This window comes from Phyllopteryx taeniolatus, chromosome 23, assembly GCF_024500385.1.
Source record: "Phyllopteryx taeniolatus isolate TA_2022b chromosome 23, UOR_Ptae_1.2, whole genome shotgun sequence".
Classification (NCBI taxonomy): domain Eukaryota; kingdom Metazoa; phylum Chordata; class Actinopteri; order Syngnathiformes; family Syngnathidae; genus Phyllopteryx; species Phyllopteryx taeniolatus.
In genome coordinates this window covers 4,926,458-4,942,380 of record NC_084524.1, presented here as the reverse complement: position 1 = coordinate 4,942,380, position 15,923 = coordinate 4,926,458, and the positions used below count along the sequence as shown (strand labels likewise).

Here is a 15,923-nt window from a genome sequence, read left to right as displayed (position 1 = left end):
CCACTTGCAATAAAGACACACAAATCAATGGCTATCATTTTTCTAGCGAGAGAGCGAGAAAGCGAGCGCGCGAGAGAGAGAGGTCAGATACACCATTTGTCGGACAGTGCGACACTATAACGCGACAACGCGACGTAACAAGCACAGAGGCGGGCTAATGAAGAGATATCGCAGGGAGCGAAAGCAAGTGAAGAGCTCCAGGAGAGGCTCAAATGTGATAACAACAACAGAGAAACGGGAGCAACGGCGTGCCACAATGGCCGCAATATCTGCAGCTTTTTCGTGTGCGTGTGAACGAAGGCTCCTCGTGTCTGGAGATGACCCCCGCCGAGTCAAAGCCCGACTGCTGTGAGGAAGATTTGGAGTCAGATAGAAAGCGCACATGAATTTGGGCTTTGTTGCGTGGCAAGATAATAAAAGATGGAAATCTGAGCGGAGGCGCTTAAGTGTATGTTTGGGGAGCAAATGACTGACAGCACAAAACAGCCATTTGGGCAGCGGGCTTGACAGAAGCTCTTTGTGCGAACATTTTGCACTTGCGAGCCACTGTGTTTATACATGAGAGGCGAGTCGTTAGTGAAATTGGGTTTGTATGCAGGTTGTAATACTGGGAAATCTGCCAATCTACTCCTGCTCAGCTTGAACTCCAGTCAATAGAAACAAGTCGCTATTTGACATTTTAAACATTTCCACGGAGTAAGAAGAAAAGAGAAGAGAACACACAGCAACCCGGTTTGAACTTTTCCACATTTTGCCACCAACAAATAAATGGTTTTCATTTTGAAGATAAAAATCGGACTAATATGGCGTGCTAAATTATTCAGCACTCTTTAATCTGATACCCCGAAATAAAACCCATTGCAACCAATTGCCTTCAAGTCACTTAACAGAGTCCATCTGTCCATAGTCCACGGCCGACAACGAGGCGCTCTAAAGCGGTCACGCCAGCAGGCTATCTGAAAGGAAGATGGATTTTCGGGATGTTGGCATCGCTAGCTAGCTAGCTAAGTTCAAGTTCTGATATAGGGGGGGGTAGCATGCCCCCCCACAAAAGAGAGAGAAAAAACTGAAACGGTGAAAAATCTCCCAACAATTCAGTACTACATAGTTCTCAGTCTGCATGTTTTCAGCAACTATCGTCAAATGTAAAATGTATTTCTCAACAAATCTCAGAATTGACTTTACAGGGACTTTGGTGAGATAAGGTAGCGTCTGTACATTATTGCCACTCATTTACCACAATGAGCTATGAGTATTTAAGTGTGAAGTTTACTATTGATGAAGCGCAATTGTCATTTCGTGCAAAATGTACTCAAAAACGATATGGGAATTGGAGTCATTAGTGATCGAAAGCGATAGCAATTTCGTTTACGGGAACAGCAATGACCCAGTGTTGAATCATACACACAATATTATATTTCAAACTAAATACAAACCAAAACAGCAAAACCTGTGATCTTTCCCTTAATGCGCACAAATGTGTACCTTCATTGTGTGTGTGTGTGTGTGTGTGTGTGTGTGTGCACATCAGCATCCATGTAGTTGATAAGATCTCAGTGTGTGTCTTACTCATATTATCCATCGTCTCATCATTAATCATTCCCCCTCAGTCCAGACACGGCCATCAGTTATTGAGTGGTGCTATCACTCGCAACTGATATTTCCCATCACACACACACACACACAATATAAAACGCTAATTGAGCAAGACAGACGACTGCAGTTCGCTACAATATCCATTTCTGCCAACACAGCTTCCATAAACTGTAGCAGAGAAAAATATGCGAATAATAACATATTTATATTTAATGCCACCCCCTCCAACGTGCAGCCAGACAAGCAGTATACTCTCAGCAAGGAGATATCGATGCTTCAATTTGGGCAAAATGATATTGATTGCACTATTATTTGACCACTTCCCAATATGAATCGCTTGCTAACTGACTCCCCCCCCCCTCCAAAAAAAAATATTGTATGTATGACATTACACATGCTAGACTTTTACAACCATCCACTCCCATCTATTTTCTATAATGCGTATCCTCATTTGGGTGTGCTGGAGTCCATTCCACACATGTAGAACAAGCAATCAGTCATACTCACACCCATCAATAATGAAAGCCTACCAGAACAGCTGAACTTTAAATCAATAGTGTGGATTTAAAGTTAAATCCATTAAGTGGACTTTGTCCCAGTTATGTGATTAGTTCATTAGTTCAACACAACCATACCCCCAGTTGTAAGAGGGTGTGCACACTTGTGCAACAATCCTCTCAGTTGTTTATTTTTCACTTCCCCTCTCCCAAAAGTGTCATTTCCCCCCTAATTGGCAATAGATCACATTAACGGTGTAAAAAGTTGTAAAATGTTTCATCTTGGCCTCATCATTTCTTTTTTTTTTAATCACGAAAACCTGGCATTTCAACAGAGGGTGTGTAGACTTTTTATATCCATTCTATTTTGAATTTATAGCACATATTTTGCTTGACATTGTATCTTTTACTTTATTTAAGACTCTGTTTTAAGGTATCTTTATACATCCAGGTTATTTCTTTTGTTGTTGGGTTTTGCTCTACAAATGAATTTTGCTGGTCCAGGTTCACAAATAAATTACAAACCAGATGACAATTTGACAGTAAATGCACAATATATTGGTTTATTTGTGTTTACATTTAGTCGGCCTAGATCAGTGATTATCTACTACTGGTTCGTGGGCTCCCTCTTGTGGCACGCAAAAGAATGACTGCCCAAGTACAGTTCAGTTGTATTTTACTGTTTCGTACAAGACATTTGCATGTCATCTTTAACAACTGTTTCTATTGAAACTTTTATTTCAGTACAATTTTAATTTATGCGCACAACAAATTAAGTAAGTATCAATATTTAAGAACATTTGTTTTCCTCTATTTAAGTGCAGTCTTAATGTTCAAACTGCATAATGTTACAGTGGCTTACATTGACGAATATACCTTTTAGGAATAAAAGTCATTTTTGATGACATTGTTTTTTTTTTTTCTAAAAGATGGTCTTAACGATTTGAGAATTTTTACAATATTACAATTAATATAATATATCATAATGTAATATTACTTACAATAGTATTGAGGATACTTTCTAGGAATAAAACTGTTTCGTGTGTTATGACTCATTTTTTAAAGATGGTATTAAATGGACAAGATTTCAGAATCAAATTTGTTTTTAATTTTTTTTTTTTAGTGTGAGGAAGTCACTCGTGCAGCTCGGTCCTTCAAACAGATGGAAAAAGATCTCAGGCACCAGAGTCGCCGAAAAGAAAGCAGATGAAAAACATTACAACACGATACAACCGAGATCTGGAGCTCTGGGTTCCCAAACCCGCGGTCACAGAAGCTCTGGGAGTGCTGAAGTGCGTTATGGGATGTCGGGAAGGAACAAGGGAGGGTTCGCGACTGAGCGATGATGCTGACACGGCCCGACAAGAAGACCGGAGGCGACCGGGCGCTCGGCTTCCCACCGGTCTGGCGAAAATGAAGTCAGGTCTCTTTTTGCTTTCACTTGAGATGTTTTTTGCATGGTGGTTGTAAACTCTTCAAAAAGTGCCACATGGACCAGGGCACCTGGCAGCCGTTCATCACGGCCTTTGAAACCACGATCTGGCTTTCAGGGGTGGGGGTGGCGGGGGTTCTAATGTGAAACGATTGTTTCTCCCGGATGTTAACCTCTTGGGGTACGTTTGTGCCCTCAAAGTCAGAATTGGAATATTTTCAGATGGTAGCCTAGCCACACTTGACATCCGCCCAAATACGACCTCAGGGTAAGATCATTTTTTTCCCCTCAGCATTTTTGTTAGAGTGCGGCTGCAGCTCTTATCCCCGTTTGTTTTTCCCTTTTGAGCTGAGGAGCGCGCTTTCAAAAAGTTGCATCACTGGCGAAAAGGTCCAGCCGCACCGAGCGTCCGTGTCGTAAATGTACGGGATGACCAAGGACAGGCAGCCTCATGCTAAAAATCGAGCAAGGAGCGGGTTCCCCTCCGTGCGTCACCTTGGCCATCGCAGCAAAAAAAATGCAATTTCAAGCGGTTTGTCTTTCTCAAGCTAAAAATAGCACTAATCAAGTCCCCAAAGAGTCGTAAACAAATACACAGAATAGTAATTATGCTTTGCTCTTCCCAGAGGCCGGCATCAAAGTGCAAGCCGCCGAGCTGATCAACAATTCACAAAGTTTCGCGTGAGAGGATGATCTAACACAAAAGGGAAACACAAAACAAGTACAGTACCTCGGTACTTCTGTGCGAGGAGGGGTCTAGAGGGACAGGGCGGGACAAGGAGATGGGAGAAGCCTGGAGAGAAGAAAAACAAACAAACCTGCCTTTTTGGCATCGTGGTCTCTTTTGCATGTGTTGAGTCAGATTGCAACATATTCTCACAAGAATTTGAAAAGCAAACTGCGCGATGTTAAGTGAGACAAACTGGAGTAAAAAAAAAAAAAGAATTTGTGCTTTTGATGATATTCTCATGTGTTCATGCTACATCGAGTGCACTTTCTTAACTCACTCACCCTGCTCTTGCTACCACTGGCATACTACTACTACTTTCGAGCGCTTCGTTGTTGGCTGCGAGGATGCGCAGGTCACTGAGAGAAGGCAGCACAGCGAGGGGGTCAAAGGTGACAAAATGGAACTAGCACAGCTGAAGAAAATCTGGAATCTTACTGGAATGTGAATAGAATCTTAAAGGAGCGATGGCTATTATTTCTTGCCTTTGTTTGTTAACTTAAACTGTGCTAATTGCTGTTTGCTTAGCATTAGGTACCATTTAGTCCAATCTGTAATTCCTTACAGTGTTTTTCTTTTGAAAAACTGATTTAATGTTATCAATCCAATCAAAAGTGTGAAATAAAGCCGAAGAAAAGTTGAGTTGATAAAGCGTCCTCGACGATTTTCAGGCAAGCTCAGAGTAAAATATTGCAACGTGACTAGCTCAAAAAAAAAAAACAAAAGAAAAAAGATAAGAGCTGCAGGAGTGTCCCAATACTTTTGCAGCAAATGATCAAGGGAATGAAGACAAAAAAAAAAAGAGTGGTAAAGCACCTACAGTTTTAGGGATGAGTCACGGCACGTCTCCGACTTGTCGCCGACACCGCGGATGGGAAAAAGGTCGGTAGCGGGAACAGATTAGATCCAGGCTGGTGGCCATGATGAGGCCTGCTACAGATCAGCGAGGAGGCCCCGACGATCAGCACCTCCAAAGAAGATTTGCTCTAAGGACATTACGATATGGTAGGAATAAACTTTAAAGCTCCTCTTTTCAGAAAAGTGGAAAATCCTCACTAAATATACGCTCGCCGGTCACATCATTGGGTACACCTCTCGCAATCTAATAGGAGCCAATGCATTCTAATACCAATACTCATGTTAACAACGCTTTAAGCAACAGCCACTCGAACATATCGCCGTAGACGGATAATACAACAACACTCACAGGCATATATTCTTTATCCTGTGCGAAGAGCGACTAGCATTACAGTGTGTGTCCCTGTGTGTCAGGGAGGAGCTAACTTTAGCCTGGGTTGTGAGTAGAAGTTATGAAGCGTGTTGTGTATATCTGCGCAATTATTCTGCCCCGTGAGCATGAAATCTTTTAATATTTAACCCATGAAAAAAATGTCAAATAAATAAATAAAGCCACGAGCGCTATTTGCTACTTTGAGGGCTGGCTCCCCTGGGCCAGGAGGGTAGCCGCCGAGACTCCGTGGACTCTCTGCAAACGGCTCTCAGGACGAAAGGAAGGCAAAGCGCACGAAATTGAGGTTTCCGAAAAAAGATGCACAGGCAGTGGCACTCGCCCACTTCACTCCTCAATTTCATCATTTCATAGACGTCCCCGGGGAAGCACAGAGAGTGGGATCTGAAAATATATCAGTGCATGGTGCAAGACTTTCATTTGAAAAGCCACCTGCTGCCAATCATCCCTCGGGCACCTCTCCTGTAAATGCTCACTTTTGACACACCCAGAGAGGTATTCATTCAACCATTTTGCTCATTATTGGGGCCGTACAGTTCAAGTGCACTCGGTCACACTGAGAAATGTTTTCCTGTTTTTGCTCTCTCGTGGAGCTGCTGAAAAAAAAAAAAAAAAAAAAAAAGAGAGTCACAATTACTTTTTTATCGAACCACAAACACATGGTGTGATTATCCTGGCCTGGCTGCTGTCGCTAAATTGTTATAATACAAAAGAGAGGAATCGGGCAAGAAATAAAGGAAAGAGTGTGGATCTTATATTGACTGCGCTCGTGTATTTCAGTGACAGATACTCCCCACTCTTCGCTTTTTAGCTACATGTTCGTATGATACATATGTTATGCATGATACACTTATTCCACAGCAAAAAGCTTTTTTTTTTTGGGAGAATATACTGCAGTCCCATTTTTATTTTATTATTTTTTTTTTTTTTAAGAGGCACCTTTTCCGTAATGAAGGTGTAACATTATGACGGCTTTATCATAATCCTTAATTGGACTTTATTCTGGCATGATTCCGATTTCCCCCCCCCTAACGTGCGTGTGTGTGTGTGTGTGTGTGTCGGCAGGGTCGACGTGAGCGGAAATGTTGTGGTATCGATCACACTGAGGTCACGGGGACGATTGTCTTTGCTTTGGCGTCGCCCTCGCTCCGTTGAGTCAACAGTCAGCGCTTTTCCGATAAAACTGCAGAGTCAGCAAACAACCATCGCCTTGATAATTAGGAGCACACTCAAGGCCAGAGCCGGACAATACTGTTGTATAGGACCGCGGGCTCTGGACTTATCTCAGATGATAGGACTGAATCCAAAGTATAATAGAGAATCCGGATCATCGAATAGCACGGGCGGCGAAAAGCCTAGCATTAAATGTAGCATCGCGGTAAGAATGAATCAACAACGCAAACCAAAAGGGACTCATGTTACAGAGGAAAAACAGGAGAGGTTCTCTAAGAGATGGATGGAATTGAAGAGGGAGACAAAGAAACTGAAAGTTATCACAGCGAATGATTAGACGTGCGCACCGGAGCGTCTTGCTCATTCGTCTCACTTTTGTCCCACGTAAATCTTTCATTTAATCAACTTTGAAAACACGTGGAAACGTGCTCTCTTTGGTATGGCCAAATTCTCTCTTTTTTTTTTGGCTGCTATTCAAAGACGTATAAACCGTGAAAGAATGTAAACGGATATGCAGTTAAATCTCGAAGAGGGAAATGACATTTATGAGTGCGAGCGTCACCTGCGAGCTATTAGAGGCTAATACGGTCTGGCTTTGGCGAAGCGGCGGTGTCACCTTGCCAGTGTTGCGGAGAGAGAGTGATTTTTACTGGCGATCGTAACGTGGCCATTTATTGTACAACGGGAAAACATTGCTGATGAAAAGGCTGCAAACGTGATTTTCGATGTCGGCTAGGTGAGCATTTGTTCCTGTTTGCTTTGTGGAGGCAAAAGAGGCGCGATAAGAACAAAATTTCAATGGAATATTTTTGTGTGACTGCGAAAGAGCATTAACTCGTTATTCTGCACACATTTTTATTGTATTTTTTAAAATATTATTACTACTACTTTTTTGACCGTCTAAAATTTACACCTTTGCAAATAGTGTCCAATGTGTGTCAAAATATTCAGAGCATTCAGGACATCTGCGCAATTTTTTTTTCCTTTCCTCAAAATCCACATTTTTAATTAAAAAAAAAAAAAAAAAAAAAAAGCTCCTTTTGAAAAAAGTGGTGACATCTTCCAATTCCCCCCCCATTCAATTCTACTATTTGTGATATTCCAACAATTCCCTTTGTTAATTATATATATATATATTTTTAAATATATTCCAAGAATCCCCAATGTTCCCCTACTTCCTTATTTTCCGAAACTCCCGAAATAATGAGGACATTTTATTCGTTTCAATCAATTCCACTGCCTTTTCGTCAGCTCTTCCGCGTTCAATATGTATCGAAATTGAATTTGAATAAAAGGAACCCCAAATGATGATGATAAGTCTTTTACTAATGACAGTGCATTACAATTCCCAGTGCGAGTATCCCAGTACGCAGCTTAAACGCGCAATGACGCAGGGGAGGCGAGCGGGCCAACTCATTAGATTGGGCTGCAGACTAAGTCGGATTAACCTCGTGCGGCTCTCGGAGACGCGCGAGCGAGTCGCGCTTAGCGATAGCGCCGGGAGAAAACCTGGCGGTCTCGACGTCCGGTTCGCTTGCAGTTGCCGTGAACGAGCCTTCCCCCGAACACGGCGCCGCACGGAAATTCCAGATCCACGTGGCAATCTGTGGATTTGACGGGATAAAGCACGGCATGCGGCGAAAAGCTTCTGACGGGAATTTGGCGGGCGAGGAAGGAGTACACCCACTATAAGGCCTGCAAAGTCACAACCTCGCCAACATCTGGAGATTGGACAAAATTGGCAACTGGCCCTGAGGCAACATATTGCTTTATTATTATGATTTTTTTGTTTTTGCTTTCTGTTATTGTTGTCGTTTTCCCCCCTCGTAGGCCCGTAGACTCGTTAATCAACACTTTACGTGCCGAAATATCAGCCCATATATTTGGACTCCAACAGCTAATGCCTTTTGCTCCTGAAAAAAAATGTAAATCAATAAAAATAACCACTATGTACCTTTAGCTGTATACTGAGCCCCCCTCTCAATCGGCAGTTTTCAAGCAAGGTATACAGGCAAAACTGAATTTAGAGTTGTTGTATGTTCTGCTTGTATGTGTTGCTGCTCTGTGTGTGCGGAAGTCGCAGTCGTTTGATTTATCTCCGCGAGCAAGTGAGTGTTTTGCATTATTTGTTAGCGTTACGCTAGCAGACTTTCTTTTGAGTTGGAAGGTTTGAACATTTTTTTGTCCCGTGTTTAAATCGACAAAAGTTGCATTCTTATGTTTTATCGGTCAATTTTACAGTCGACTTCAAGTGGGAGTGACGAACAGCTTAGCAGCGAGAACGCGTTGGAGAACCGTGCGAGCGAGCGAGTGAGTTTTAATAAGTATCCGTGTGTTTCCAGTGTTTGAGCAGGGTGAAACGATTATAAAGTTTCTTTCGATGGCCTCTGTGTCTCAGTAGTCTGCTGCTATATCAAAGCAAGAACTCTCCATTTTGAGCAGTGTCTGATAAAAGACGGCCTTGTTTGCTGGGCTTCAAGATTGAATCAGTTCATACTTTTAAAGTTGAAACGTGGAACTCGAACCGAACCCGAAAGACAAAGCACGAGTCGAGATCCTGGCATGACGAGATTGGATGGGTCCGGACACAAACGCTTGGGCTTTTTAAGCCAACGTGACATCTCGGCTTGTCAAGTAACGCGCGGAATTCAATTAATTAGCAACAGATGAAATGAGACGCTTTTAAGTCATGCTAATCGCAATTAGCGGCGGAGCGTGCCTAATCGCTGCGTCTCGCCAACCTCGGCGTCTGAAAGCTCGCCGTGGCAGCGTGAAGGAAGGTGGTGCTCAAGTGGGGCAAACAAAGGAGGCCAGGGCCATGATAATAATCCTTCAAATATTTGAAGGAGTCACATCCAAGAGACAAATGTGAAACCTTCCCTGCACAGTGGCGCCTTGACATAAGAGTGACCCGGCTAAAGATTTTTTTTCCAGATACGGGCAGTTGTTTGACCCATTTTTTTTTTTGCTTGTCGTATGGTTTGTGTCAGCCAAAAGCGCTTTCAAAAAAATCCCCAAATTAGGAGTTGCTGCTCTGTTCTCCTCCTCTCCCAAAACAAAGAACGGCAGAATCCACCCAAAACAAAGCGTTTTCATGAACATGTTAACAAACATGAAGTGGCACAGTGCTTTTTTTTGTTTGTCATGCCACAGAAGCGCACTTTGATTCACAGCCAAGTCCTGATTGGGGCCTGACCCAACGCAAAGCACATTAGCCTGTCTGGACTTGTACTTTTCCCTAATGCCTCGGGCTTCTTTTAGGTTCGTGCTTTTCTGCAGCACACGAAAGTGCTCATATTTGTGCACGGCCACGTCAGTTCGGACAACGCAGCTAAACATATGCGGAAAAATGGGGGGGGGGGAATAGAACAACAGCAGGAATACTGACTTTGTCCTCTGAGTGGAGACAAGGGGAAACCTGAATAACATACCGACTAATGCATTACTGTCAACACTGAGGACAATACTGCATTATAATTGAATAACGGAGTAGTTTGTGACCTACAACATTCGAATACGCGAGTGGACGAAAGCATTCATGAGCAAAATATCCTTCTTGCCTTTCAAAACCACTTCCTGGAACTCCCTTCCCCTAAAGTGCATCTCGGATGGAAACAATAATGTTAAGGTATGATAAGCCATCGTGTGTTCGCAGAGGCCAGGACAGCTGTGTTTAATAGCGAAAACAACGAGCCACGGTCTGGGGGCTAAATTAGCTTGCAGAGCATAGCCAAAGTTGGCTTCGCTTAAACTGCTTTTGGTTCTTTGAACAAGGGAGCGATGGCGCATTCCTGTCGGTGAACAATGACTAAACACAAACCACGTTCAGCCGGGCTCGAGGCGTGTTCCTTCCTCCCAAAGTACAACGGAAAGGATGTTTTCATGATTCAAGCCAATCGTCATTTTCGCAGCCGTCGGCATCAGCTCGTTAACGCCGGTTTAAGCCACATGTCGCCGTGGTTGGTTGGTTGTCCGCTCGGATGAAGATTGTCAGTGTATCGTGCCATCTATCCCATTGCTTGTTAGAGGTGAACGAGTTCCTCAAATTTGGCCTGGCTGGGAGTGGAAAACCTCCAGTCCCATGACTTCTGTCTGCTCTGAAACGCGGTGGGCGCGCTCGCTAAATGCGCTGAAACCACGACCCGCTCACCTGCCAGCTGTCACTCAAATGTCTCTACTACGACCTTGCTCGGACCAACACAAACTATTTGTTTGAGCAGCAAAAAAATATATCCGCTTAAAGCCTCCGGTAACTGGAATGGAGCCCACCGGTAAGTCGTGGGGCCTTACCACGCCGCGACAACGGGGCGCTCTAAAGCGGTCGCGGCAGACCGAAGCCCCGGTACAGACGCTGGACTCGACTTGACTTGCTTGATTTTTGCCACAGTAACTCGGTACCTGTTTGAAACTTGAATGTTTAGACTCTGGACCTACTTATGACCTGCACATTAATATGCGACGAATTCCCAGCTGTCGTATGATCAGATCGTGTCATTGGACGGTGTACGGACCGTTTTGTAACTTCATTGAGGTGAGCGGCTGGCCCAGAAACACTTTGTGACAAGAGAAGTTCAGTTTGACCTTCCCTGGAATGTTTCGCTGGACAAGGACACGACTTAGGGCTATGGAAGTTTAATCTTCAGAGACAATGTTTGATTCCATTCGGCTTGCTTTAACTTCATTTCCAACAAAAGGCCCCTTTCCATTTGGAGCAGGTTGAAGCTCCTTCTCGATGACAGAGGCCCACGCAAAGCTCCCTTTCGAGGGAATAGTGGAGAGAGACGGATCTCGCAGGTCTTTCGAGGGTGGTAAATGGACAAAGCCCACGAGATCATTGTGAGGAAAGTGCATTTTGCATCCAGAACGTCAGGGTGATACAAGCTTCTCCTTGGTCCATTTAGGGGACGGGAATGGATTTGGTGTTAATGGCCTGGACAAAACCCCTGGGATTATCCAACAAGCTGAGTTAAAAAAAAAAAAAAACAAGAGTATCTCGTCCTTGTCCATCTCACCCATTCAACGATCCTTTTCCTGACTTTCAAAGCAAACGGCCTTGGTGATTTAAATCGATATATTGACCCAAATATTCTTCGTCAGCAGTCTATTGGGTTACAAGACGACTTGAGGCATGAATTGAAGAAGAGATCCAAAGACAAATGGAGAGGACTAGTATACACACTTTATAGAAATTTGACTTTTACTACACACGTTTGAAAACAAATATCGGTACTTTCTATTCCTCAGCTTGTGAAAACGGCTTCGATTGAAGCCTACAAAGACACCGTCCACACGTCGTACACCGATGGCGCTATTCACATCAAATGACCAGCTGTCATGGCGGCGAGGAGGCGGCGTGTCGGAACATGCTAATCTAAACGTGTCAGCATATTATACGCGTATATAGATACACGTGTATGCATGCAGTACGCGTCCATATGGACAGGCTGTCTGCGTGTACACTCATTTCATATACGTTTGCAGCCGTGAGTTTTTACTTGAAACCTCTCGAAGCTGCAACCGACATGACAACTCAATGATAGACGCTTGCATGTGTACTTTTGCAAGAGAAGCAGCAAAGAAGACGACAAACACAATTTTCCCGACGTGCGCGCGCCTGTGTGTGTGTGTGTGTGTGTGTGCGTGAAACCATTTCAACCCGGCTCATGGGGGCAATGCACCGTCTCGGAGCGAAGAAGCGGCGAAATGGATTCACAGGCACGCCACATTTATCTCTATTACTTCCTGCTACGCTCGCCATCAAAATTCTACAGGCGGCAGCCGGGGGGGGATTTTGCAGCATGACGTTCGCATCTGATGTTCAATGCTTTCTCTAACTTGGTTATCCTTTAAAGGGAAAGAAGGGAGGGTGGGAGTTGCTCTCCAAACCCGCTTCTTAAGAAACACAAGACGCCTTTTATTTGCACAGGAATCTGCTGATGCAAGTCCGCTGCAATTTAAACCTGCTTCAATAATAACGTCAGGTGACGAACTCTTACACAACTTCAGTTATTTGCTTTTTTTGGTTCAAGACGTGTACTATTTGCAACTCACCATTTTCCGACTCATGTGCTGTATCGCGAAGTCAAAAATGTAATAAAATGACAGATAGCAAAGTAGTAAGTGACATCCACACCTGTGTTGCATTTTGATTTAAAATAATCTGTCAGCAGTTTATTTTGAACAGTAATGTTGAAAGATGAATTTGAAATTATTTTGGAAGTAATTTGGGATCCATCAATATATTGTTTGTCCAGTGAGATTCATTAACTCATTCACTGCCAGCCTTCCCAGTTAACATGGATATTTGACTTCGAAAGCCGTCAATGGCAGTGAATGTGTTCAAAAGAATGAAGACCGGCCCCGATTAAAGTTTAAAAGCAAACAACACTTACCCGCGTCGGTTGCGCCAGCTGGTGTTTTGACACGAGCATGTGGACGTCTTCGCCAGGCGACCTCTGAACCCCTGTGACCCCAGCGGGGTCTTCTGATGACTGTCCTTGGGGGGCCCCGCGAGGAGAAGGCGGACGATGCGGCAAAGCTGTGCAGGAGACAAAGGTCAAGATAACAACAGGAATGAATAAGGTGATAATCATGTCGGATAATTCATAGATAACAGGAAAAAAATCCCATGTATGGTTTTGCTGCGTGCGGTCATTTTCACACCACCTTTCGCGATCATTCTTGAGCAAACAAACTATAAAACAATCCATCCATCCATTTTCTGTAACGCTTATCGAGGCAGATGTGCCAACCGCTTGTACAAACATGCTGCTATTGATGAAAAAAAAAAAAGCTCATTTCTTTTATAACACACGGTCAACCTGCAAGGTGAGCAATAGGGGAAAAACAAAAAGGGAGATAAAGGCGGATAAGGCGGGCCTGGCAGTGGCCACGGGAGAGATGACAGATAACCATAACGTGTGCTGCCTTGTGTATGTGTGTGTGTGTGTGTGTGTGTGTGAAGAAAGTGTGGAGATAAGGTGGGAAGGATAAAGTGTTCCGACAGCATTTCACATTCATTGCGGCGGGTGACATAAGTGGCACGAAAATGAGATGAAGTGGGCGGCGCTGAGCACATCTGACACCTGTTGCCACGGCGCAAGTGGCCCAAAAAACAAGTGTGTGTGTGTGTGTGTCTGATCAGATGAGGTTAAATGCTTTCCACTTTGTCTTCAAACTCCTCCTGAAGACCAGAGTTGAGATGTGCCGGTCGTCATGGAAACGGGAGGCTGCGACAGTGACAGGCGGGCAGCGGAGTGACGGCGCCTGGCGAACAACAACGGGCGAACCGGCTGCAATCTTCAGTTGCCGACCACTACTGGTTTTGAAATACATTTCCGATGCGCCCGACAGAATTTATCGGATCAGCGCAAGTGTCAGAAGCGGCACAGTCCGGTGGCTCCACACGGTCAATTTAGACTCTGCGTAATCTGGTTATTGATGATCGGATTAAGCGCCAATTTGCTTGGGAAAACAACAACAGGGGCCGTGTGAGCCAGATCTATTTTAACTTGAGCTGTCAAAATGCAAAAAAAATACTGGACGGCTCATACAAACCTTCCCATTATGCTGCAGGGTCCAAAAGGTTTTAATCACTTTTAGCTATTTATTGAACAGATAAAACAGTTAGACAAATATTAAATGAAAGCACTCACAAGGAGCAAACGCACTCACTGAACTAATCGCATGTGTGACTTTCGCCTTAAAGTACTCACACACTCACTGCCGTGGAAAATGTATTTGCCCCCCTTCTCAAATTCAGTTTCCCCACATTTAACTCATTCACTGCCAGCCTTCCCAGTTAACATGGATATTTGACTTCTAAAGCCGTCAATGGCAGTGAATGTGTTCATGTTTAGGATCATTAAAAAAATGTAAATGCCAGACAAATGTAACCCAAGTAAACATTTCTTTTTTTGGGAATTAGATTTATTTTTTGTCAGCATCTGTTTTATCAAAGATAAACAGAAAAGTCAAGAAAAAGAAACACTTTGGTCCTCGGGGAGGGTGAACACCTTCTTTCATGTATTTCTGAAGGGTGATCAACACTTTCAAGTCCTACTGGTGCCCACAGGTGACAAAATATGTGCGCACGAGTGCACAAAAGAGCCCATTCCTGTGCTTCCTCGCTACTTTATCACCGGGAGTCTTTAAGTGCTTAGTAGACTGACCAAAAAGAGTTTAAAAAAAAAAAAAAAAAAAAAAAAAGAACAAATACTATTTTGGCTGTGAAACACTAGGGAATCCCCAGCGGGGCACAAATGCTTCTCTCGCTTTGCTCTGCCCGCCCCACCCCAACATTAACCCATTGATCGGGAAATAAGCGTCCCCTTTAATGGGTCGGATAAGGTCGATTGCTTGTGCACACAGCGGGCCGTGCGTGTGCGCTCAAAAAAGAGCCCAACTTGTGACTTAAAGCTACAGAATCCCAATGTGGTTTCTTCTATTTTCAAATAGCAAAAAAATTAATAAATAAAAATAATTTAAAAAATAAGAATACATAAATATATATATATATAAAAATCTAAAACGTGAACAAATATTTTGTCATTTTTAGGCTATAATGGGATTTTTTTTGTGTTGATTAAAAAATTCATTTTTGTTTGTTAATTGAAAATTGAAAAGACAAATGATCCACAAAAACTCAAAAAGTCTGCCATTGAGGGAAGCAGAATTTGTGACTAACCACGCAAACGTGGCATCATCTACTTTAAGGCTCTGTCCACTTGTTGTCATAGCGCTAACATTACGGTTAACATACAAACACTTTACTCTGCATGCTTTTTCGTCTTTTCTTTGCACAAAAAGAAGAAAACGCCCATGCTCATGTAATAAATTCAATTAAACGAGTTGAAGCGGGCGAGTCTGCCACACAAACACACATTCCCCTGTGGCGCTCGATGTTCTGATGCGAAACCGATTTCATGGATTCCAAATCTTTAAACACAAACACTCACGCACACACTTAATGTTAGTCAGTGTAAAAGTTGAAAAACAAAGAGTTCATTAAAAGCAAATGCATTGTCATAAGAAGTTAAATACAACTGAACTCTACTTGGGCAGTGCATCTGTCATGTACCACCATGTATGTATTTGTTAAAAGTGGAAGATTTCCCACAACCCACCACAAAAAAAATATATTTTGACTGATACATGCCCACACGTTAGACAACGAAAATCATGAGGTTCAGAGGGAGCGGTTTGCAGACACTGATACGATATCTTGAAGCGTGGACGTGAAGTACAGCG

General features: G+C 43.3%; 1 protein-coding gene across 5 annotated transcripts in view; it reads right to left on the bottom strand.

The window, feature by feature from the left end:
• The window catches only part of LOC133472637 (tudor domain-containing protein 5-like), a 94,576-nt gene that overhangs the window by 22,825 nt on the left and 55,828 nt on the right, over nt 1–15,923 (bottom strand). For 3 of the 5 annotated variants that reach the window (XM_061763761.1, XM_061763757.1, XM_061763760.1), the window contains 2 exons: nt 13,067–13,212; nt 4,256–4,318 (listed from right to left, as the gene is read on the bottom strand). In XM_061763761.1, the coding sequence (XP_061619745.1) occupies nt 4,256–4,318; nt 13,067–13,105 (102 nt within the window). In that variant the 5' untranslated portion in view covers nt 13,106–13,212. Of the gene's footprint in view, nt 1–4,255; nt 4,319–13,066; nt 13,213–13,340; nt 13,494–15,923 lie in introns of those variants that run through there. The other 2 variants (XM_061763759.1, XM_061763758.1) reach the window with 2 other exon arrangements.